The sequence below is a fragment of the Gorilla gorilla genome, chromosome 2 (genome assembly GCF_029281585.2).
Source record: "Gorilla gorilla gorilla isolate KB3781 chromosome 2, NHGRI_mGorGor1-v2.1_pri, whole genome shotgun sequence".
Taxonomy (NCBI): Eukaryota; Metazoa; Chordata; class Mammalia; order Primates; family Hominidae; genus Gorilla; species Gorilla gorilla.
Genome location: NC_086017.1, coordinates 163,487,044 through 163,512,500, shown reverse-complemented (window position 1 = coordinate 163,512,500; position 25,457 = coordinate 163,487,044). Strand labels below are relative to the sequence as shown.

The 25,457-nt window shown below is 35.3% G+C and overlaps 1 protein-coding gene and 1 pseudogene across 26 annotated transcripts in view; one reads left to right on the top strand and one right to left on the bottom strand.

Moving 5' to 3' along the window:
* MBNL1 (muscleblind like splicing regulator 1) overlaps positions 1-25,457 on the bottom strand; it is a 202,547-nt gene that overhangs the window by 126,732 nt on the left and 50,358 nt on the right. For 3 of the 26 annotated variants that reach the window (XM_063704305.1, XM_063704308.1, XM_063704309.1), the window contains exon 2: positions 11,150-11,269. The exons of the other annotated variants lie outside the window; for them this stretch is intronic. In XM_063704305.1, the coding sequence (XP_063560375.1) occupies positions 11,150-11,155 (6 nt within the window). In that variant the 5' untranslated portion in view covers positions 11,156-11,269. The remainder of the gene's footprint in view (positions 1-11,149; positions 11,270-25,457) is intronic. 26 annotated transcript variants of the gene reach the window in all.
* LOC129532489 (transmembrane protein 14EP-like) lies at positions 4,802-5,862 on the top strand (annotated as a pseudogene).

Sequence of the window (25,457 nt, the reverse complement as noted above, 5' to 3'; positions counted from 1 at the left end):
CAGAACTAGGGTTTGACCCTGTGTTATCTGGCTCTAGGGCCAATGCTTTTAACCATAAAGCTAAACCAGTACTGTACCTTTGCAATTCTACTTGGAAATGATGTGAAAATTAGTAGTTTCTGCAAATTACGTCTAATGTATTATCAATGTTTTACACATACACAGAGCAGTTTATACAGCTGTCTCTCTAAATAAAAACAGTATTTTAAAAATATTTATTTGGCTTGTTCCATGTGTAATTTTTTAAACTGAAAGATGCTTTAAAAAATGCATATATCAAAGTCCTATTTCCACATAGGAAATCAGGAATGGTGATGATTACCAAACACCACTCACTTTATTTATAACACTTTCCCTCTTGGTGTTGTCACTTTTATTTCTGATGACAAAATTCTCCTCAGGGAGAGATCCCACTGATTTTATTTGAGCCATTCCATCTTACGCTTTTAAAGGAGTAAAATAAAGCAGATTAAACTGCCAAGGACACATCCAGGATAAGGGCAGGGAAAAGAAAAGCTGGTACTCAAGGTATCTAAGTTATTTCATGTGTAAAGGGTTTTACGATGAGTTTAACTTTTGGTAGTTAATACATACTGCTTCAATAGTATCCCAAACATACTACCTAATTAAAACTCCCATAGTGAATTGCCAAAATAAATTAAAAACAGGCATTAGGAATTTAGGGAAAAAAAAAGTCTCCCAGGGTAAGTGAAGTAAAACAATGTTTTCATGCCCAAATGGTATGCTAGACCTACATACAATTCAGGCATACATAGCCACGAAAGCAAAGAAATAGAGAATTATAGAGAATTAATGTCACGTAATTTCTACTCTAGTATGACTCTTTTACAGTAAAAGCAAAAGCATGGGTGTCTGTGTGTCTTTGTGCGCCTTTCCATCTGTGTGGACATTTGTGTATAGAGAGCAGGAAGAGAAGAACAGCAAAAGAAGCCACTTTACAGGCACATCTGAAAATAATAGCACAAATGGACTCTATAGTCTACAAAATAAGGTACACGTGTAAGTGATAATGTCTTTCTACATTTAATATTTTACTTTCACAACAATGTATGTTTTTTAAAGCGAAAATGTTTAAATGTGTAATATTAACTTAGTGCTTGATTTACGAGACTGTTCTTGAGAAACCGGAAAGTTCCACACTGACAGGAGCACTGGTGTAATACATGGCCTTTTTCAAATTAAGAAGACACAAATGTTCACGGAAACACTTGGTTTGAGTTTTACTCTCAGTTTAAGTTTTCTAAACAACCTTCCTTCAGGTGCCAGCACACAATATCCAGGGTTTTAATACAAGGTACCAGCGTCTCTGGCTTTTAATATACCACGCCAAATCACTGCAATACCTGTTAGGACTACCTAAAATCACCTTTGTGGCAACCACTAAACTTTGCTACATCTCCCATTAGTACGCATGGCATCCTGATTTATCAGAGAAGGCACAGTTAGGGCTGAGAGGTAGTGTTATAGTCCGAAAAAAAGTATGAGTTTGTGCTTTGTGGTTTCTTTTGTTGTCTCAATAGACCAAACAAAGTTAATTCTCTTTGTTCTTTTTACTATGTTTTATGTTTTTTAACTTAGATTCTGACTCAAAGATGTTTTCACCATATTTCTGGGAAAAATATATCAAACAAGTAGTAAAATTATAGTTAAAAAACAAACCTCAAAGTTACACCAGTCACCCCCCAAAAAATGTCATCTTTTACACTTCCACTCTTACTTCCCCCATCATCCATCTAAGTTCTTAACGTTCATACATACAAATTACAATTTTATAATATTATAAACATAAAACCCTATTTAATAACTTATTTATAAGGGAATATATCAATGACACATTTATAAATACATTTTTCCTCAAGTCTCTGGTACCAAATTGAGCTTCTAGTGCCAGAAATATTATTTTTCACTGTACGAAAAACTAATATAAATGGATTCCAATGGCTTTCAATTCTTTAAATACGTCATCTGCTTACAACATTTTTTAAACAATTTGGAATACTTTATTCCTACATTTATTGAATAGGCTACACTGACAGTTTCAGTTTACCAAGTTCCTAAACCCGTCATTACAAATGTTATGCACCCTCAGCTCCATGGCACCCACCCCCATCCCCAGGACATCCTATGCTTTGTGCACTGCAGCCTCTATTTCTAACCCCTTTGATGGCTTGGGATCCTTAAACAAGATCTTCTGTACCGTTTCTGGATCTTATGCTCTTATTTAATTATCAAACATGCATTGGGTGCCCACTATTTCCCAGACACTGTTCTAAAGTTGCAAATAAATATTACGATACACATCCTCAACCTCAAGGTGTTCAGAATCTAGTAAGGCAGGCCAGACACTTGAGCTCCAAGAATTCAAGAAGTCCCTGCTGTGACTAGCATTCAAGGTTAAACTCTGGCATTCAACTCAGTCCAGGTAACTCTCTCTCTCTCTTCAGGACTGGAGTCCCAACCGTTGGTTTGGGTTCTGCTTCAAAAGAGAAAGAACACAAGATTGATAATCCCATCATCTGCTTAACAGGGGTTATTTCCACCATCTGGTTTTCCAATGCTAGTCACTGACATCAAGCCAAGACTGAGAAAATTTGCCCACATCTCTGGAGGTACAACCACCCCATATTTGGGTCAGTCCTGATCTCTGATGCCTTCTTCCCCTTTCTCCACTGATCTTTCAGAGAGGTTAAATGGATTTGACAGAGAAAGCATACAGACTGTTCAAAAATGGAAGATCATCTACTAAGATTATATCCATCTCTAAGACTTTACATGTTTATGATTTCACTAACGATGCATCCCAATTTTGTGAATATATTTTTAAAGAAACATTTATATCTATATCAATTACTAAAAGCCAACATTTATTGGAGCTCTTTAATTGTATTAAAATTTATTATCCATGATAATGCAATACAGCTGATACTGCTTTTAGTTTAATATGTGTAGTTAACGAACCTCAGAGGGGTTAACTTGCCTGCTGTCACACAATGGAAACCTCAATTTGAAAGTTTGCCCTAAGCCACTAAACTATGCTACTTATCCCTTCAGCACATACATGACATCCTTATTTACTCATCTAAAAGTTACGGTTAGAGTTGAGAGGTAGTGTTATAATCCAGAAACAGCATGAGTTTTGCTTTGTAGGTCCTGTTGTTTGTGGAAAGTGTGTGTGTGTGTGTGTGTGTGTGTGTGTGTGTGTGTGTGTGTGTGTTTTGTTTAGTTTTCCAGTAAGACAGAGTTGGGCCTGAATTCTGACTCAATCTTTTTCTAGTTGTGTGACCCTGGGAACATTACATAATAACATCAACAATTTACTGGCTATTTTCTATATGCTAGCCATTGTGCTAAGTGCTTGGCATACTCTGTCTCATAAAATTAAATCTTCATAAAAACCCTGAGAAGGAGACAATATTATTCATATTTTAGACAGGGTGGGATTATTGCTGAGAGAGGATAGGTCAAATAGCCAGCAAGTGAATGGCAACCCAAAATTGAGTTGGAAGGAGGTGCAGACAGAATCCCCTTGCTGGTACCAGGCTATGTAAAGGGTTAAGACTGATTTGAGAACTGGCACTCACTGCCAGATTTACAACTAACAAGGACCTCTAAGGATGGATGGACTCTGGAGCCACACTTCCTGAGTTTGAATCCTGTGTCCGGCTGTGAGGCCAAGTTCCTCTTGGTATCAGTTTCCTCACTTGTATAGGTGAAATAATGCTAACTACACCTCAAGGTATTTTTGTGAAAAATAAATAAAATAATCATTGTAATGGGACTGAAGGTAACAGGTAATCCATACATTACTACCATTAACTAAAGACATCATTTTAATTTTGAATAATTCTGATTCAGTGAGCTTTTATTTCCACCTAAAAATAATAAACAGGAATATTTTGTTTTTGAAGTGAAACACTCCCTTAAAGTATCAAAAATGTCACTATCTGGGCTCAGCCCTATATTTGTCACCTCTTTTAGCTGCTCTGTACACACCTTATTTTTAAATTTATTTTCTACATGGATATGCCTAATGAGGCTGAGAAATTTATTACAACAAAGGAAATAATCGTATCATAAAAGGCTTATATTTGACATTACTCAATCTCAATTATAAACATTCTCCTCATTGCCTACCGGTATGGACAGCTCCCATGCTCTCCAAAAACAGAACAGAACAGAAGGGAGAGAGGAAACAATGGGAATTGAGCAGTACTAGTCTTATGAACAGAGTGATGGCAGAAATTCTTATAGAAATTATGACTGCGATTGAGACCTTATTTTGAGAATTAACACTCACTTCTAATACTTTCAGTGATTAAGTACTTCATACTGTTTGTGAATTAAGTGTTCTAAATTCCCACTCCAAAAGTACTTAAACTATTTTTTAAAATTAAACTTCCAAGAAAGAGAATTTATAATTTACATTCTTATATTTGTTTCATTTCTTGTCCCAAGGGAATTTAAGAGTTCTAGAAATAGAAAAGACAAAATGCACTCTATAGACAAACTTGCAGATAATGCTAACCACTAGCTTGAGACTGTGCCACACATTTTAAAAAATTATAAACTCACTGTAAGTGTTAATAAATGCATGAAAATTTCACTTTTCTGTTTTTATATATGAAAGAATTACCCATTTTAATGCACTTCAAAACATTTCATTTAGTTATACTTTGAAGTCTAGAGGGAATAAACTTGAATGTTTTCATGTATGAACAAAATGCTTTGTTAAACATCTTTTCATTTTAAAAAATAAGCATCGTACAGTTTGTGTCCCCTCATCAATTTACCCAGACCTTCAGGAAAGTGTTATAGGTGCAGGCCTGCTGCAGTCTCCTGTCTGGAGAGAATTAGAAGAGAACAATGCAGAAGGACCCTGGCCCACAGGTGCCTTTATACTGGCTTGGCTTTGTCTATGCAGCACTGGCTGCTTTAGGTGGGATCAGTGGTTATGCAAAAGTAGGTTCTGTCCAGTCCGCTTCTGCTGGATTCTTCTTCAGTGAGTTAGCAGGCCTGGATGCTTCTCAGCCATCATAGAATCCAAAGGAACATTTGAGTTTTCCCGTTTACATCTGGGATCTTTTTTTTTTTTTTTTTAATTATACTTTAAGTTTTAGGGTACATGTGCACATTGTGCAGGTTAGTTACATATGTATACCTGTGCCATGCTGGTGCGCTGCACCCACTAACTTGTCATCTAGCATTAGGTATATCTCCCAATGCTATCCCTCCCCCCTCCCCCCACCCCACCACAGTCCCCAGAGTGTGATATTCCCCTTCCTGTGTCCATGTGATCTCATTGTTCAATTCCCACCTATGAGTGAGAATATGCGGTGTTTGGTTTTTTGTTCTTGCGATAGTTTACTGAGAATGATGGTTTCCAATTTCATCCATGTCCCTACAAAGGACATGAACTCATCATTTTTTATGGCTGCATAGTATTCCATGGTGTATATGTGCCACATTTTCTTAATCCAGTCTATCATTGTTGGACATTTGGGTTGGTTCCAAGTCTTTGCTATTGTGAATAGTGCCGCAATAAACATACGTGTGCATGTGTCTTTATAGCAGCATGATTTATAGTCCTTTGGGTATATACCCAGTAATGGGATGGCTGGGTCAAATGGTATTTCTAGTTCTAGATCCCTGAGGAATCGCCACACTGACTTCCACAATGGTTGAACTAGTTATTATGCGAATAAGATTCTAACACTCTGGAACATTTACGCTTGTGGGTTTACTTGCAGGTGACTGCTGATAGTTTCCAAACTTGGAAGTATGTATGGTGAACAGATCCTGTCAGTTGTAGCTATGTCTCAGCTTGGACTCATGAAGAATTAAAAATCTCCCAACTTCCACTATTTTTAATATACTCTGAGAAATAAGTCTATAAATTCACATAGTCTGATATTTTACTTAAAAAAAAATGGAACTGAACTTGGCGGGAAAAAACTCAGTCATTGTCATTACAATCTTACAGAGGTGGCAAGTATACACCACAAGAGATTACTATTGTTCAGTTTTTGCACGTTGATATTATCTCCCCTTTTTCTTTTTGAGACAAGGTCTCACTCTATTGCCCAGGCTGGGGTGCAGTGATGCCTGCAGCCTCGACTTCCTGGGCTCAAGCAATACTTCTGCCTCAGTCTCCTGAGTAACTAGGACTACAGGTGCCTGCTACCATGCCCAGTTTTTTACTGTTGTTGTTGTTCGTTTCTTTATCTTTGAAGAGACAACGTCTTGCTATATTGTCCAGGCTGGTCTCACAGCCTCAGGCAATCCTCTGGTCTTGACGTCCCAAATTGCTGAGATTACAGGGATGAGCAACCATGCCCGGCCTTTTTATCTCCTCTTTCTGTATCTATAGGTAAAATCTCAAGGTAGAAAATAATAGATGTCAACACTGGGGAATCTGAAACCTCATGCCCTACTCAGAAGAAAAACACGAAAGAAAAAGCTCTTTGAGATTTAGGGTATCTGTTCTTTTGCTCATCTTACAGCACAGAGCTACTCTGAAATTATGTTAAATGAAATATCAATAAAAATAAAGTTTACTAAAAATAAAAAGCATCCTTAATAAACACTGTCAAAGATCAATATTTTTCATTTTGTTCAGCTATGAGTAAACATTTTCCTTCGTTTTCAAAAATTAAGTTGCATTTTTGGCCATTGAAATTAAAGGGCTCCAATGTGGTAGTAAGCTAATAGCGTTAATTTCAACAAGGGGAAACCATTTAAGGAATTAAGTTAATATTGAAAAGAAAACAAGTGGGTGAAAAAAAGAAGACCTAAACTGACAGTAAGGCCAACAATGATCTCATATTAGAAGAGGTGTCTTAATATCACTTCACAGATTACTGCCTGAAAATAGAGGCGGGGGAAAAAAAAGAAAAGAAAAGGAAGGGGGCGCTAAATAACAGCTGCCACAAACTCATAACACTGAAGAGGTGTTTTGTATTGTTAACTTAAGATGCTGCTGATCTCTCTCCCCTACCCGTCATATACACACACACCCTCACCACCTCTCCACAAGTATCCTCCATTCATGTAGTGAATTTTTTTCCCAAAAAGTTTTTTTATTTTAATTTTTTTCCCTTTAAAATCTAAAAATAAAGCAAGAAATCACTATAGTTAGAATACTAAGCAGTAACTTTTGACAAAGGACAGTAATGCATCCCTAGCACTACCAACTAAGATTTGAACTGCTCTTCTAATTCCTTTTGAATTAATTATGGATTTAAGAATTTCAGCTTGAAGAATTTGAAGATATATTCATTAAATGTTTTTGGTTTTAAATATTAACACAGAGGCAAATAAAACATCGGTATTTGAAAAAATAATTTCTATTTTATCTTTAACCATTTTAATTCTCAACAAGATTTCTCTTACTAGATACACAATGCAGATTGTGAAAAAGTGCTTCACAGAGTCCAAATAAAAAAAATGGAATATTTAAAAATCTGTTCCATGCCAAATTTAATATAAATAAAACTAATGTGAATCTCACACAAAATTCCTATAAGAGTTTTTAATAAGTAGTTCCCTAAGACTCATATTTTGGTTTGATCAAACGCAGAGTTTCCCAAGGACATTCTTTAACTACTAACTTATATTAAATCCATAGCTACAGGGTTTTGTTTTTAGCTTCTAGAACGGCTTCCTAGAGAAATCAGAATCTTACCTTTACATATCTTCTGGAGAGGTTTCTTGGTGCTTTGAAAACTCCTGAGGTCTATGTCAAACAGCCATTCTCTTCCTCCCAGAGTCTTAGGGGCTTGGAGAAATCCCAACACCTGCTGCTACCACTGAGTGTCCAGGCTAGGAAAGTTTCAGGGTTTTGACAGCAGGATCACTGAGCCACAGCCAAAGCTTGGGAAGCCTTAACAACTGAAAGCAAGTGTAGAGGGCAACATGGTACCCAGCACGGTGCTCAACTGTAGCAGCAGGGGGAGGAATGTTCCCCGCTCTCACAAGGGTTTAGAGGCAGCCATCACAGAACCCAAGGTTCTGTCAATGGACAGGGCTGAGGAAGTGGAGACATGACCACGCAACACAACACCCTGGGAGAAGAGGAACAATTGGCACAGAGCTCAGGTAGTGCTTGAAAAGAATCACCAAGATTCCCGCCAGAACACAAGAAGCAATGGAGAAATGCAACAAAATACATGGAGATAGGCCGTTCTAGCATCCCATACATAAGCCAAAAACACGGATGAAGTGGGTATGGAGATTTAGTTCTAGAAAGAAAAGTAAGGAATACATATTATAGCATGCCTACAGCATTTATGGTTAAAAATCTAATAAGTGACATAAAATTATTATATCTTGTCATCACAATATTTAATTTACAAATACAAAAAAAAATCCCAGGGTGCTGATCCGCAAGGCAGCAGAAATTAAAAGGCAACATTATTGGGAATTAGATGAGAAAATGGAAAGACAGAGAGAAGGTTAAACAACTGATTTTTAAATTGATAAATAATTAAAATTGTTTTTAGTAAGTACAATATACATTTTATCAAACTTATCACTTTCTATTATGATCAGATGAGGCAGACGGAAGAAATTCAATGAGATAAGAATACAAAGAAGAAGCAAGTAGATTAGCAGTGCAGAGATGAGAAGAATCAAAGATGGAAAAAGAAAAAGGATAAAGAAGAGGAAGGACAGAAAATATAACTAATTTAGTTAATTGGTGTTTCTTTTCTTTTCTTTTTTTTTCTTTTTCTGAGATGGAATCTCACTCTGTTGCCCAGGCTGGAAGGCTGGATTGTAGCGGCGCAATCTTGGCTCACTGCAACCTCCACCTCCCGGGTTTGAGCAATTCTCCTGGCTCAGCCTCCCAAGTAGCTGGGACTACAGGGGTGCACCACCACACCCAGCTAATTTTTGTATTTTTAGTAGACAGGCTTTCACTACGCTGGCCAGGCTGTTCTCGAACTCCTGACCTCAAGTGACCCACCTGCCTTGGCCTCTCAAAGTACTGGCATTACAGGCGTGAGCCACCGTGCTTGGCCAACTAATTTAGTTTTGATGCATTGTCAGATAGACTACTCACTGTCTAAGATTTTCCTGAATCTCTGCTTCATGTTATGCTTTTCAAGGAGATGATAATAGCTTGTTAACCACCATTCACAGCTCTTCAACTACTCACAAGCCTTCAAGAACTCACCTTAAGGAGCCCACTGAATATTAAATATTAAACAGCTACAAAAGAGTGCTACTAAGACAATTTTGCTTTGATGAGCTGGATAAAATCAAGTCAGAGGTTCAGTATAAACTCTGACAGGACTTTAATAATTCCTAATATATATGAAATGAAAATGAAAATGGTCAAGATCATTTAGGAACTCTCATTTTTTCAAGACTCGAAGCAAATTAACCATGGACTTTATACTTGTAATTAGCTAAGAAGAAAAGCTATTGCCTAAAAGCAGTTATGTGTGTGTAATTCTTGACTTCAGGTATCTAATTTCTTCTATTCCAAGGTATTTAGTTCTAAGGTAACTAAAATAGTAATAGTAGTCTATTTTACTTTGAGACAAATGGTTCAAACTATCCTGTGTTGGGAAAATTGATTTCTCCCCTCACCTGCAAAATATATATTCTAAGTGACACAGGAAATAAAAGCTATCAAGAATAGCTTGTGCAAGGTTTACTTCTGTCTGATAAGTCACTAAGAGTTAGACATTGTTATAAAATGAAGTAACTCCCACCTTACGACATGTTAAGTACTGCCTAAGCAGTTAGTATTTTAAATTTGAGGGAACTGGGATTTTATAAGAGAATGAGGAATCTAAATTTTCCTTTAAAAATACTTTTTCATCTTAGAGACAGTGCCTAAGGTTAGATTTTGACTTAAACTAAACTTGATTTTTTAAAAACATAATCATGTCAATGTGATAGGTTTGAATGCAGAAAGATTGTGTAAGCCTCTATGGCAGAATCCAAATGGAGGCTGACCTTTTTTTAAAGGTAATAATTTGACTTTAAATAAAAAATTAAAAATCAATTGCAGTTTGTATTCTGCACCTATGCTCTTAATCCCATTGGTGAAAACCAGTTTTTAACAATCTAAACAACAAAAATGAAACAAACCCCCAAAAAAGTGGAAGAGAAGACAAAGTAAATAAACATTGTCAATCAGAAATTGTAGGTTTATTCACTTATGAAGCTCTTTAGATTACATTTTTGAATAAAAATTATGTTATTAAAATATCTTACATAAGATCAGATCATCTAAACAAAGGTTTTCATAACTGTTGTTAAGCACTGCAAGGGGAGAAATTTTGATGAATGTGCTCACAGTTATATTTCCAGCACCTAGTTTGCCTAGCAACATAGTAGGTGCTCAATAAATACTTACTGTCTGGTAGTGCCACATGTGGAAAGGCACTCTTCATGAAAAAAGAAGAGTTGAGGAGAGGGGGTTGGTCAAATGAATCTGTTAAAAGTTGAAGTTAAACAAGTCTGTTCCCCCATGACTTGGCAGAACCTTTACTATGCCACTGTAAGTTCCCAAACATAGCTCTTACCGTTTTTATGGGATACCTATTAACCACAGAATAATAATTCTAAGAAAATTTGACCTACATCTCTATGATTAACTTAAAATTCTTATTTCTTCCAATTTTTAATTGGACAAAAGTAAACTATTGACACGTTTGTGTCTGATGTAAATCATAAAAGGGAAGATAATTTAAAATCCTATAATCTACTGTTGTGAAAAAAAAAAGGTGCTCACTTAGAATTGAAAGGAGAAACAACTGCTTTCATATACCACAAAGTTATTTTAAAAAATCACCATAGGGCAAGTCAAAAACAAGAGCAGAGATTAGTGACTAAGAAGTTACATGGAAAACTATGCTCCATCTACTGAAGTACTGAACAAACTTCAGTATTAGTATTTCAAGTAGTGAAGCAGAGAATAAATGAGAACTTTATGGAACATATACAGAATCACAGATCAGATCACCAATGTGAAAACCACGGTTCCTCTCTAAAACAGTTCCTAATCTACAGAATACCAAAAGCCATTTCCCATGGATGTCATCCCAGGCCTTGAGCGAGCAGGCCTACCCAAATGGTATCTTAGCAAACTGGCTCCCCAATTGCCTTATTCACTCACCAGCATCCATTAGCCAACTCCATGCTTTATCTTCCATAGATAAGATACAGCTTCTTCTTGCCATGGTGCCATGAAAAGGATCCAGAAGGTTCCCCTTAAACAACATTTCCTGAGTGACTGCTGCAGCACCAAGAGTAATGGATATGCCAGGTCAGCCAGTTTTCCTTCCCAGCAATATTAGCAGCAGCAGCAGCAGCAGAAGCTGGAGCAGACCATTTAGACCCATCTCCTTGCAGGATGCTAGCCAAAGCATTCTTATTTACTCTACACCTACAGAGAGTTTGCCCGTACGTCTGCACCTTTTTCAGAGTGTCAAAACAGGTGTTTTCCTGTGATCATACTGAAAATCTGCTCCCCAAACGAGGTGATGAATACACTGTTACTATAAAATTCTAAGTTTCTAATTCTATGGAAAAACATGCTCTTAAAAGTTTACTTTATTATAAGGAAGACTTGATGAATCTTTTTTAAATTTTCATTCATTCTCCTCATTCCCAATAAGCAAATAATTGCCCTAAAATTTCCTGTTAATGAAAGAAAGAATGTTACCATATAAAATAAATGTCATATGCAATTTTGGTCATTTCTTTCATAATATTCTATCTGCCATCTTGGCACAGAAACAATTTTACTGAAAATTCTGATGTTTTCATAATCAATACTTCCAACCGATGGGAAAATATTAGGTCTCAGACCTTTATTTTACAGAAGTAATGACTTCCTTGCTCCATATTTCATTTCCATTTTGATGTTTTTGATTATTTGCTTTTCTTTCTAGTGGCGTTCGACTTAACCAGTGGCTACAATGTGGCTGGACAACAGAGTTAAGCAGGTTCCAACATTAATAATGCATTTACCTAACTGATTTATCCAGAGCTAAAATCCTATAGATATAAAAAGCCATCTACAGTTTTTTTGTATAATTTAAATATCTCAACAAAGGATAAGTAAAAAAAAGGTTATTCTTTTCCTAATCATTTACCTATTAGAGAAAAATTATAAACACCAAAGCATGTGTTCTTTACACAGCAGAGAATAACACTCCTCATTAGCAAAACTGAAAACCCTATATAGGCAGATTCTAAGTATAAAAGTATTGCATCACAGTGTTCACTTCATCATGACAGAATTAATAAAACAATAGCTAACACACACTGTAGACTCACTAAGTGCCAAGCACTGTTCTCTGTGCTTTATACGTGTTATCCCATTTAATTTTCACAACTCCTCTAAGGATTAGATATTAGTACTGCTCCCATTTTGGAAACAAGGAAACTGAGGCTTAGTTAGGTTACATAACTTCTTCAAGGTCACAGTGATTTGAATGAAGATTATACAGTTCCAGAGCTGGAGCTCTAAATTATTTCATTAAAACTCCACCACTAATTTTGATTTTCATTTATTTGTATATTGCACATTTATTGTTAACAAGACAGACATTTAAAAATGTTTACATAAAATTAAGATTTAATAACAGCAAATAATATCAATGGTAAGGTAACATTGTGTGCCCTGAAATTCCACAAGTTCTTTACATGTATTAACTTATTTAAGAGTCACAATAACCTAACAAGGTAGACACATTCCCATGTAATAGGGTATATCTGATAAATCTGAGGCATATAATGTTAAGTTGCCAAAAGTTATACAACTAATAAGTAGCAAAGATGAAATCTGGACCCAGAGAATGCAGCTCCTGAAATTGTGGTTTTATGCCCACTCTCTACTGACACTTGAAAACTGATAAGTGTTAGAACTCTTCAAAAACAAGAGTAGGAAATGTCGTGTTTGGCCAGAACCCTGGTGGCAGGAGCATCTGATATCCCTGTCTTTTTTCAAAACCTAATTGTGTACAAATATGTACACAAACTTATCTTATATGTGTCCATTTCTCTTAATGATATTTACCAGCTTAAGAAATTAACAAACATTTTATGTGATTCTCAGATTTTCAAGTCAAGGACAAATTCAGTTTTCACATTATTTTTCAAGTGTATCTTATCTTCGGAGGCATTAACAGGGCAGTAACATTATTACCATCACAGTATCTGTCATTCTGTTTTGGGGGATTACCATTGTTGCCAATAAAACTTATATTTCATTCCCATCCTTTGCAAATTAATTTAGTTACATGCAGGGTCCAGACAATAATTATGAGTTTAGAGAGAGCTTCAGAAAGCCAACGATCATCTGTAAGGTGTGGGCTGAAACCAACATTGGAGGAAGGTATGGCCTTGATTATTCAGCAGCTGAAATGACTTCCTTTAATTAGCTCTTTAGGACCCAAAGTGGGCCATCTGGGTAATTTCAGTCAGCTCAAATCAAGCACTCAGGTCCCCAAATGTTAAGACTGAGAAGCCAGAAGAATACTGAAACCAAGCTATTTCTTTAGTTTGGCAGCAAGTCTAACTCTCTGGACTAATTTTGGCCATCTTCAGCTTTTTTTAAACTCTAACCTAATATAAACTAGTGTGTGTGCATGCACACACACACACACACACACACACACACACACAAAACCATGAAAACTTCAGAGAGAAAACACTCTTATGGTGAAGGCACCTCCCCTCTGTCAGAATTTAGCCATAAGCTGTAAGAAATACACCCATTTGGTGGCATTTACTAAAAAGAACTTATTTAGGTGCCCATGTGGCATAGCTTGAGGTGGTGTGTCATTTACAGTTTATTTACCTTCAATTATTTTTATAATCAAAAGTTATCATAGAAGGAAAACGACAACTCTGTACCTAACTGCTAGACAACTACATTTTTTGCAGAATTTCTTGGGTAGTCATGTTATATATTGCACCCACATAAGCTTGATTTACTCTTTGGCTAACAACAGATTTAAATTTGTTTCAGTCTCCAACTTTAACACTGAATTTAAGCAAAAATTATTCAAAAATTCTAGAAAGCACATTTTGACATCTTATGAGTGAGGAAAACAAAGTAACTCCACAGGCTTTTACATAAGATAGATCATAACAAATGATTTTTCTGACCTTGGCATTACCACGTGATAGACTAGGAGGAATCATGACTCTTTTATCCAGTCATCTAAATAAACATAGATAGATACAGACATACAGATTCCAACTGCTCAACTTAACCACTATAGCTATAGTTTTTATTTCTCGCTGATGTCAATGGCAATGCAATCAGCTGCATATAAGTTTCTGATCATTTTAACAAACTTCATTTTCAAAGAGATATCAAGGCCGGGAGCGGTGGCTCACGCCTGTAATCCCAGCACTTTGGGAGGCTGAGGTGGGTGGATCACTTGAGGTCAAGAGTTCAACACCAGCCTGGCCAACATAATGAAAGCCTGTCTCTACTAAAAATACAAAAATTAGCTGGGTGTGGTAGTGGGGAGGCTGTAATCCCAGCTACTTGGGAGGCTGAGACTGAAGAATCGCTTGAACTCAGGAGGCAGAGGTTGCTGAGATCATGCCACTGCACTCCAGTCTGGGCAATAGAGCAAAAACTCCATCTCAATCAATCAATCAATAACATTTGAAGTAATATATGTAAATGAGTAAGGTAACAGCTTCTTATTCATCAACCCTTACTGGGTCCATTTCCTTTTATTTAATTCCTTGGACATGGCTTTACCGAGAAATAAACGAATTAATAAGCATAAACTCTAGGCCATACTTAGGTCAAAATAAGTGAAGTTACAGTGAGCTCCTCAGGTTCTTCTAGAAAGTAAACAACCCATCAATCTTTAATACTAAGTCATCTGAATATGAACTAGCATCCTAAAAGTGAAAAGCTCTAATGGTACATTACAAATTCCTGAGTCATTTTGTCCTCACAACTTTATGCTTTAAATAAAACTGGCTAAAGAAAATCTACAAGTGACTCAGTATGACTTAGTGTTTCCAAACCAGGAAAAGGAAGGACTTTCAGTGTTTGAGATAAGGTTTTTTTTCTGTAGTTTGGAAAATAAACATTTCCTATTCAGTTATGCCCAGGGGCAGGGTGAGTGTGTGTGTGTGTGTGTGTGTGTGTGTGTGTGTGTGTGTATGTGTGTGTGTGTAGGGGAAGGAGTGTCTGTGTGAGTATGAAAAGAGAAGAAGAGCGGGAACGAGGGAGTAAGACAGGGAAGGAGAGAGGGAGAAGGGAGAGAAAGAGAGGGAAAAGGAGAAAAAGATTTTTTTATCAGCATTTGGTGTTCACGTAAAATGGTTACTTTCTGCAAAAGTTACCTCAGGAAATTATGTGTAAGTGAGCCATGGAAGCATTGCAATTTGTAATAAAATCAATGGGAATGGCTTACCTGACTGTATATAGTAGATACTCCTTATCTATGGGGAATACATTCCAAGACCCCCAGAGGATGCCTGAAACCATGGACAGTAACAACCCCTAAATATACTATTTTTTTCCTATACATACCTACAATAAAGTTTAATTTATAAATTAGGCACAGTAAGTGATTAACAACAATAACTATAATAAAACAGAACAATTATACTGTAATAAAAGTTATGTGAATATGGTCTCTCTACTGGTTTCTCTGTCTCAAAATATCTTATCGTGTTGTACCATGGGTAACTGAAACTGCAGAAAGTGAAACTGCAGATAAGGGGTGATTACTGTATTGCATTCTGTACTGCATTTCCATGAATTCAGTGACACACAGTGATGTATTCCATGTCGTTATAGCAAATAATAATCTTAGGTGTCTAAATTAGACTGAATTTTTTATTTCAATAGGCATAAGCCATTTTCTGCACCTAAATGAAAGTAGCATTTTTTTTCCTGATATAAAAATGGGCAGATTTTTGTCCTGGTGTCATGCTAATATAACCCCAGAGGTGGCAAGCATAGTGGCTCAAGCCAGTAATCCCAGGACTTTGGGAGGCTGAGGCACGAGAATCACTTAAAGCCAGGAGTTTGAGATAACCCCAGAATTATCTACTTTATTTAAAGTACATTTTAGCTGGGCAGTGGTGTGCATCTGTAGTCCCAGATACTTGGGAAAGTAAGGCAGAAGGATCGCTTGAACCCAGAAGTTTGAGACCAGGCAGGACAACACAGACTCAGTCTCTAAATAAATAAAATACCTAAGAACACTCAGAGTGGCTGAAAATGTGTTCAGCAAAATCTGTTCCACTAATGTCCCTAATAACGTCAGTAGAGACTAGGGATTAATGAGACTACCAATAAATACACATACACACACATGAACATACACACAATGTTTACTATCTTGTTTTCTGTTATAAGGATTGCTAAATATTTTTGTATGATACAGACAGTTACAATTTATATTTTTTAGAGAATTCATAGAAATAATCCTTAAAATATTTAGAGATTGGTACTCCTTTGTCAGATAAATAAATGCAAAAGTGAAAATTATTTCAAACCAATAGCACATATATCCCATGATATCCACAATGCTTTTATTTTATCCATCACTTGAAAGTAAAAGAACTTTGACCGGTTTTGAAAGAAATCATATATATATATTTCTTATATATATAAGATATTATATATATTATATATAAGATATATATAATATATTATATATAAGATAGATATATAAGATATATATATATATATAAGATAAAATATATATGTATATTTCTTGAGACAGGGTCTTGTTTCATTGCCCAGGCTGGAGTGCAATGGCTGATCATGGCTCACTGCATCCTTGACTTCCCAAGCTCATGCAATCCTCCCACCTCAGCCTCCTGAGTAGCTGTGACTACAGGTGCTCACCACCATGCCTGGCTAATTTTTTTTCTTTTCTTTTCCTTTTCTTTTCTTTTTGGTAGAGACAGAGTCTCACTATGTTCCTTGGGGTTGTCGCAAATTTCTGGGGTCAAGAAATCTCCTGCCTTGGCCTCAGAAATGTATTTTCTTGATTTGCATTTGACATTGCTGTCTGACCGAAACCAATTCAGCTCCACAAAGGAGTAAATATAAGTCTTTTTATTTTAACAGGCATTTTATAATCCCTAACAAAAATTTTTCTCCATTTTTTTCTTATTGTTAATATAAAATTTAAATTTTGATATTAAATGCTACCAGTATTATTCCTTTTTCAAAGCCCAGTTTAGCTCCCAAATAAGCTCATATCTGTCTTTCAGCCCTAGCACTTCCAGTTCCACATTCCTGTTTAAAGTACTTCATCCCCCTGCCCCTACCTACTTTTTTCCTTCCAGAAGTGACTAATCTTCCTGTTATTCTACTCTGTCAGTTTTTCCCCTAGTATTCTTTTCATGTTGCATAATGTTTACTTTTCACTAGCTCCTTCTATAATTTTACTACCGTCTCCCTTGGTACTAGCCTTCCGTTTTCAACAGATTAAAATAGCCAATATTTATGTATTAGCAAACGTTTTTGTCAAGTTTCGTGCTGTTCAGATTAAGCTATTTCCTCAAGTCAAAAATACAACTAATCTTTTGATAGAGTAAATATTGTTTTAAAAAAATCCATATGTTGATCTTCAAAGTTAAATTCAGTGTAAGTTTTAGAATTAACAGATATCACAATTAAAGGGCTAAGATTTCAAATTTCCTGATAAGGTACTCCAGCAAAGCAAACAGAATGTCACTCCTTTTAAAGATCTCCTTCTTCCTAGTACTTCTCCATAATGTCATAAAGCATGTTAAAAAAGTCTTATAAATACAATGTAAACTTTTTCCATTCTTCTAAATTTTAGTTATAAAATACATTTTAATTATATGTCAACAATTTGCCTCAACCCTAATCTCAAATATCTAGAACAGCTATATCACATTATCTAAACATGAGTAAAAGCTGAGTTTCTGCTTTAGAGAAAACATCTCAGAAGATTTTTAGAATTATAATAATTACTTAAATAATTACCTATATTCTAAAATTCACAGCATAGTATCACATACCTAATAAAATAACAACATAACCCTAGATTAACAGTGCATCTTTTGGCAGATTCAATATTATATCATATTTTTTGTGTCAGTCACAGGATCCTTTGGAGAAAATAGTGTGTTACTAGTCTTACTTACATTTTCTATCAATATAAAACGTTCACAGCCTTTAGAAACTGTACATTTTCTAAAATCCAAAATTACCCTTAATAAATCTTGGCAAAACACACACTATAGGAGATAAAGACATCCCTAAAATTTCACTCTAATTTACTGAAAATAGAAGTCAAATTAAATTCAAATGTTGGCTTACATTAAAATAGCACAGAATCTTATAATTTACTTTTAATCTTGGAGGAATTCTCATTATTCTCTCATCAATTCTTCTTCAAAAAAATAAATTAATAAAACCTTCCTTGTTTGTCACATACAGTGTCCTAAACAGAAACATCTGATTTTTCTTTGGGTCAGCAAGAACAACTTAACTTCCAAATTCCTTTATTGCCACTATTTTAGACACTAAGGCCAAGAACTCCAAAGAAAGCTATAAAAAAAAATGCTAGTATATGAATATATAGTAGCATATATATATAGAAAAAATATATAGTATATGATACCAAATATTATACTTTACAAAACCACATTCATATACAACAGGTTCAATTTTTTAAATCACATCATGAGTGGAAAAGAAACCCAAACTATATAATCTAGGAAAAAAGCAGCCAGTCACAGTGGCTTAAGCCTGTAATCCCAGCACTTTGGGAGGCCAAGGCAGACAGATCACTTGAGGCCAGGAGTTTGAGACCAGCCTGGCCAACATGGGTGAAACCCCATCTCTACCAAAAATACAAAAATTAGCTGGGTATGGTGGCCCATGCCTGTTATCTCACCTACTTAGGAGGCTGAGGCAGGAGAATCGCTTAAACCTAGGAGGCGGAGGTTGCAGTGAGCCAAGATCATGCCACTGCACTCAGCCTGAGTGACAGAGTGAGAGTCTGTCTCAAATAAAAAAAAAGAAAGAAAGAAAAGAAAAAAGCAGGGCTCATATCTACATCCTCAGGGACTAGCACAGAGCTTGATAAAAAAAGACAGATGCCCAATAAATATCTTCTGAGTAAATAAATTCAACCATACAGAGGCACATTAATGATAAACAAAAAGGAAGGAAAGAAAACTTTTTTGATAATATTACCATAGGAACAATGTTATCAAAACATATTAATCAAAAAAAATTAGGAGAAGCAATTCAAATAATTTATCAGCCGAGCGCAGTGGCTCACACCTGTAATCCCAGCACTTCGGGAGGCCAAGGCAGGCAGATCATTTGAGGTCAGGAGTTCGAGACCAGCCTGGTCAATATGATGAAACCCCATCTCTACTAAAAATACACACAAAAAAATTAGCTGGGCATGGTGGTGCATGCCTGTAATCCCAGCTACTCGGGAGGCTAAGCCAGGAGAATCACTTGAACCCAGGAGGCAGACGTTGCAGTGAGCCAAGATTGCACCACTGCACTCCACCCTGGGAGACAATAGTGAAACTCTGTCTCAATAAATAAATAAATAAATAAATAAATAAATAAATAAATAAATAAATAAATAATTTTTCCAAGGGAAAAATTTTTTAGAAAAATTTACTGGCATCCTTGATTATATGTGTAACCTTATTTAGATCTTATGTTAGAAGAGAATATCTGATTCTGAAAATTGATAAATATCATGCATTTTTTCCCTTTTTCTGATATAAACTATATTTTGAAGTTGACCATTAGTTACTATGAAAAGTTCTTTATGAAAAAAATTCTTGATAATAAACACAGCAGAAATTATATAATTAAAAGTCACCATTTTTGCAAACTCTAAAAAATATCATGGCTACAAAATGATCAACAATGAGGTGAAATCACTGGATCCAAGTCTGATGGAGAACTTTATAAGGATTGGCCCAGGCCAATCTGATTCACTGATAGATTGCAGCATCATTAAAAGCAGGGATTACCAAAATTATGTCCTCTTGATATGATGAAATAGAAAGTATACAGAACCTTCTAGGAAATGTTCCCCCCAAATAATAATAAATAACATTAAAGTTAAACTCGACTCTAATTTTTAGTTTACAGAAAATAAGGATGATGGAAGAACAAGCTAAATGACATCATAGATGCTAACTGGAAAAACGTACCTATTAAAAAAGGACATTGCTGTGACAATCAGGAAAAGTTGAACATAAAGTGGCTATCAATGATACAATAAAATTGTCATCAATTTTCATAGATTTGGAAATGGAGTTATATTTAAAATAAGTTCTTAACTGTCAGAGATACTACTGAAGAAGTATAGGTGACATGATAGGATGTCTGAGACTTCTTTTAACATGCTACAGGGATAAAAGGAGTGTGAAAGGTAACAAAAAGGGCAAAATGTTGGCTGATGCACATATGGATACATGCATACAAAATGCTGACTGATAGATATATGGAGGGGGTTGTTACATTGTTTCTCTAATATTATGTACATTTAAAAATTGCCATAAATTTTTTAAACTTAACAAACAAACAAAAAAGACAGAAATCACAGGGGGAAAAAAAAAAGAATGAGTTCATATCTGGAAGAGCAATCAAGGATTTTTTTTTTTTTTAATATTTCTAACCTGAAGTCACAAAACCTGGTTTACAAACCGGGCTTTGCTACTTACAATCTGGCCTAGATAACCTAAATCAATGTATTTGTACATATATATATAAATGTCCATATCTGTAGCATGAAAATAATTGACTTACCTACTACAAAAATATATAGTATGGAAAAATTAACTATAAACTAAAAAAAAACAGATATCTTCAATATATTTTGTGTTTACCTTCATGTCACATGTGTATGCATTATCTCTTCAACCAAATAGTAAGGTCTTTATGAGTGAAGTCCATGTTCCATTCCTTTAACTAACAAACATTCAATGTACACTTCTAGTCAGTCTACTATGTATCAGGCATTTCTTACTAAGAGGTTAAGAACACAAAGGTGTAAGTCGTAGGCTGTGGAATCAAATGCAGAGATGGAGTAAGATGCATAATTATGATTCATACTCCAAACTACATAAGCAAAGAGGCAAAACAGTTATGTGGCCAGGTCTAGAGTGAGGAGAAGCTTTCTAGAGGAGGGAATGTATGAGCCATATATAAACATGAAAAAGGTCTGCAAAACTCAGGTAGGAAGAAAAAAGAGTCCCAGGCAGAAAGACCAAAAAACAAACAAAAACAAATGAAAAAAAAGCAGGCGGGGGAGGGGGGGGCATTACATGGGAACATCAAAAGAAGTAATTTGCCACAGGTCAATGTGGCTAATAACTTGATGTGAGAGGTACTGAGTCTCAGTAGATGACCCACTGTACATAGCAAAATGCTAAGTACTTAGTAAGGGATCAATAAATATCTACTAATTAAAGTACAGAGAGATAAGAGGTAGCATTATTTGAGTGTTCATTCCAGGTCATTATGTATTCACTGAAATAAATGTGTTTCTTATTCAACCTCACATCAATCCCAAGGTACGTGCTATTATTATCATCCCCGTCTTACAGATAAGGACACCTGGGCACAGAAAAGCTAAGTAACTTTCCCAGTTACTCAGTTGGCAATTGGTATAGTGAGTGATGTTCTTAGTGTTTTAAACAACAAAATATCTGGAAATAAAATTCTACATGGCTATTCCTCATAATAAAAGTATTTTTAAAAAACGAAAAAGAACACTGTAAACAGTGAGTGCTGCTAAAGGTTTAATAAGTGGTTGTCTAGGAGAGAACTATGGTTGCCATCTGCCAATTTCCAAAGTGTAAACACTCTCACCATAGCCAATTTTAAGCTATCAACAAAGACATCATTGAACATGGAATTGGGAAGAGGTCTCGACATAAGCCAGTTCCAGCACTCCACTGCCTGTAACCTTCAACAAGCTATACAGGCAGAGTGACTTTAACAGACTAATTACATGACCAGGAAGATAACAAGTAAATCAAAGAAAAGGTGCAAAACTGCTATCTCTCTTGTTTGCAAGACTCTGTATAAGTCATAGTCAATTTATATTTGAAATTAATAAACTCCTAAGGAATATAATGTAATGTGTGAAAGGCAATGAAAATGAATAAGTAATTCATAGACATTCCTCAAGGTAACATACATTTTCTATGAATGACAGTTGACATTTATAAAGTATTCTTTATATGTGATTAATGAACTGTGATTAGTAAGTGATTTCCTGCTAAACGATTCCTCCCTCAAGGGGCAACACAAGAGGATTTATTTCCAACTAGAGAAGTTGAAAATGAAAGCACAGCTGAAGGAAATGAAGTTATCTGGGTCAGCAACAGATACTGCAACCGAAAACGGGGATAATTTTTGCATACCCTGTGCTTTCAAACTGCATGTCATATAAAAGGTGTTGAATGAATAGTGATCATAAGAAAGGAGGGAACAAAACCAATCATAGAACTAGATTTTTTCACTAACTATAGTCAATAGCTGTATAACAACGCTTCAGTCAACAAAGGACCCACATATATGATGGTGGTCCCATAAGATTACAATGGAGCTGAAAAATTTCTACCACCCAGTGACATCTGTAGACATCATAACCTCATAGCACAACACAATATCTTTTCTACGTTTGAGTATGTTTTGATACACAAATACATAACACTATGTTACAACTGCCTACAGTATTCAATAGGATAACAGGCTGTATAGGTTTGCAGCCTAGGAGCAACAGGCCATACTATACAGCCTAGATGTGTAGTAGGCTATACCATTTAGGTTTGTGTAAGTATACTCTATGATGTACACACAACAATGAAATACCCTAATGACACACAGAATATATCCCCATTGTTAAGGCATGACGTGTGTGTGTGTGTGCACGCACGTGTGTGTACATATATATTTTTTAAATTATTTACAGTTAGTGAATACAGATATATTTATATAAAAGGGAGTTCAAATTATTCATATTTGTATGTTTACACTATTTCTTTAAAAAAAATCCTTTAGGTTATTTAACAATATTGTTGAATGAATAAGTCTAGTTAAATGAATTTTATATGGGTATAAAAGGGAGTTAGAATTATTACTATATTGATCCTATCACTTTTTTAAGTTCCTTTATCATTTAAAAATAATGTCCAATGAGTAAGTATATTTGGATAAATTTTGAATATAAAATCTATTTTTTACATAGAATGCAAATGTAATGTTAACGAGAAGTAACCAGTAATTGCAAAGCAAAAAATGCAAATTCTACACAAGTTTACTTAGGCAGTTAGCAAACTGAAACCAGTATAACCCCATTTTTGGCACGTGGCAAGTCTGTTGCTGACCTGTTACTGAATCTGGCTCCCACAAACCGTCAGCCTATTACTTAACAGTATCCTGGCTTAAATAGACTCAATAAAACAAATGTAATTCACTAGCACTGTCTCATGCTTATTAAATTCATATGCAAAACAAATGCAAAATGTGCCTTGAGCCTTGTTAAGAGTCTATACATGTTGCTTTCTGTTGTTCTTCTTGTCACAGTAGTAGGATGCACAAATATTTTATTAGGTCAATTTAACTATTGATTTCTACTCTTAGCGCTTATAAATGGCAGAAAAATGTTAACTTTTTCAGTCCACTGCTGCAGGGGAGAAAAACCTCACAAAATTAGTGATTATAAATGAAAAAAAATCAATCAATAAAACTGTTACGTAAAATAACTCATACCAATCTTGTTACATATCAAAACTGACATTTTTTCCCAGCCCAGTTATCAGACTGAGATAATATAGATGTATTTTTTAATCTTTGTGGTATCGTAATTAGAATAATTCAAGTTAAATGATTTTAGTGTTCTATATACAAGGCTAGTTTGCATTTCCGTGACATAGCCTTTCAAAAAGGGAGCTGCGTCAATTTTTAATGAAATGCATGACCTAATTTACAACTGTAATGACTATAATTAGTCTAATAGTTTGTGTTTTTTTAATCTTGGGGACGGGGCAAGGAAAGTTATGGCATGAGTCAGGAGCTATGAACGCTGGTGATGTACCACATTCTATTCCATTTTAAATTTAATACAAATAAAGTAATATTTATTGGAAGGCTACAATGTGTTAGGCTTAAGAAGACTAAGGCACAGCCTTATAAAGCTTCCAGACAGGGAACATGGAGTTAGAAACCTAACAGCAATGGTCTATATTAGGAGTATGACAGAGTTCTAATGTTTTTCTCTTGTCACTGCATTTTTATGCAGTACAAAAATATGGTTAAAAAAGTCTGTTTTCATTATTTTTTAAAATATCTATACTATAATAATATAACCTGGCTTTTAAAACAGTATCTAAAACAAGAATAAACAGTCTCTGTGTTTGGAATAGATTCTCTTAGGAGATTACTGATATGTCCAGATTTAAAAAACAAAGAACAACCATAACAACAACAACAAAACCTCAGGATAAAATAAATACCACTATCTCTTTTAGTTAGTTTGAAAGCAGATCTGAATACATTTTCTTTTGAAATTGACATGCCACTGTGTGCAGTGCAAATAGGAAGCAAGATTGGAAATACACAAAGGCAGAATTACTGAGGAAAAAAAAAATCCTTTAAAATTTGATGGAGAAAGGGACACCAGGCTTGATCTACTGTCTCTTGAGCATTTTAATAATTTCCCAACTTGCAAGATTAGAAAATCAGACCTGCTTCTCAATTACTAACGAATAAAATGAATGTAGAAGGAAGACCTCTACACTCATCTCTTTTAAATGCTGCATGAACAAGAGGCTCACTGTTCAAGACATTAAGTATTGCTTCATGCCAAGGGGAGATATTCTATAAAGTTGTATCATTTTTAAGATTATTACCAGGGACTTACCTTCTCGGAAAACTCACCCTATTTGCAGAAAAAGATGACAGAACTAAAATAATGGATTAGCAGAACTTTACTCTCTAAGCAAATGACTTTTATAAAATCTGAAGTTCCCTGAAGAAGGCCAGTAAGTCTCAATGAGTAACATATCACAATGCTCAAGTGGTGATTGTAGCATTTGTTACCAGCTACATAATTACTCTATTCTAACTCTTAATGAGCCTGAAGTACTAAATTTTTAATTCCCCTGATGATCCTCTTCAAAGTGGATAAATGTAGGTTTCTCCTCAATCAAATATTTAATTGTCAGTACTACTGGCACCAACACATAATCTGGAACATTTTTTTACTCTCTAGAACTTTTCAGTTCTTCTAAAAATAGCTTATATCATACAGATCTTAAAATAATTGTTGGAGAGAAAAACTAAGGAGCAAGTTAATAAGTGGCAGAGTCTAGAGACATACTTCTTGGAAGCTTGGATTCTCTTTTCTACTTCAGATTAAAGATTAGAAGTAGAAGTTGCAACACTATAAAGTATTCACAGT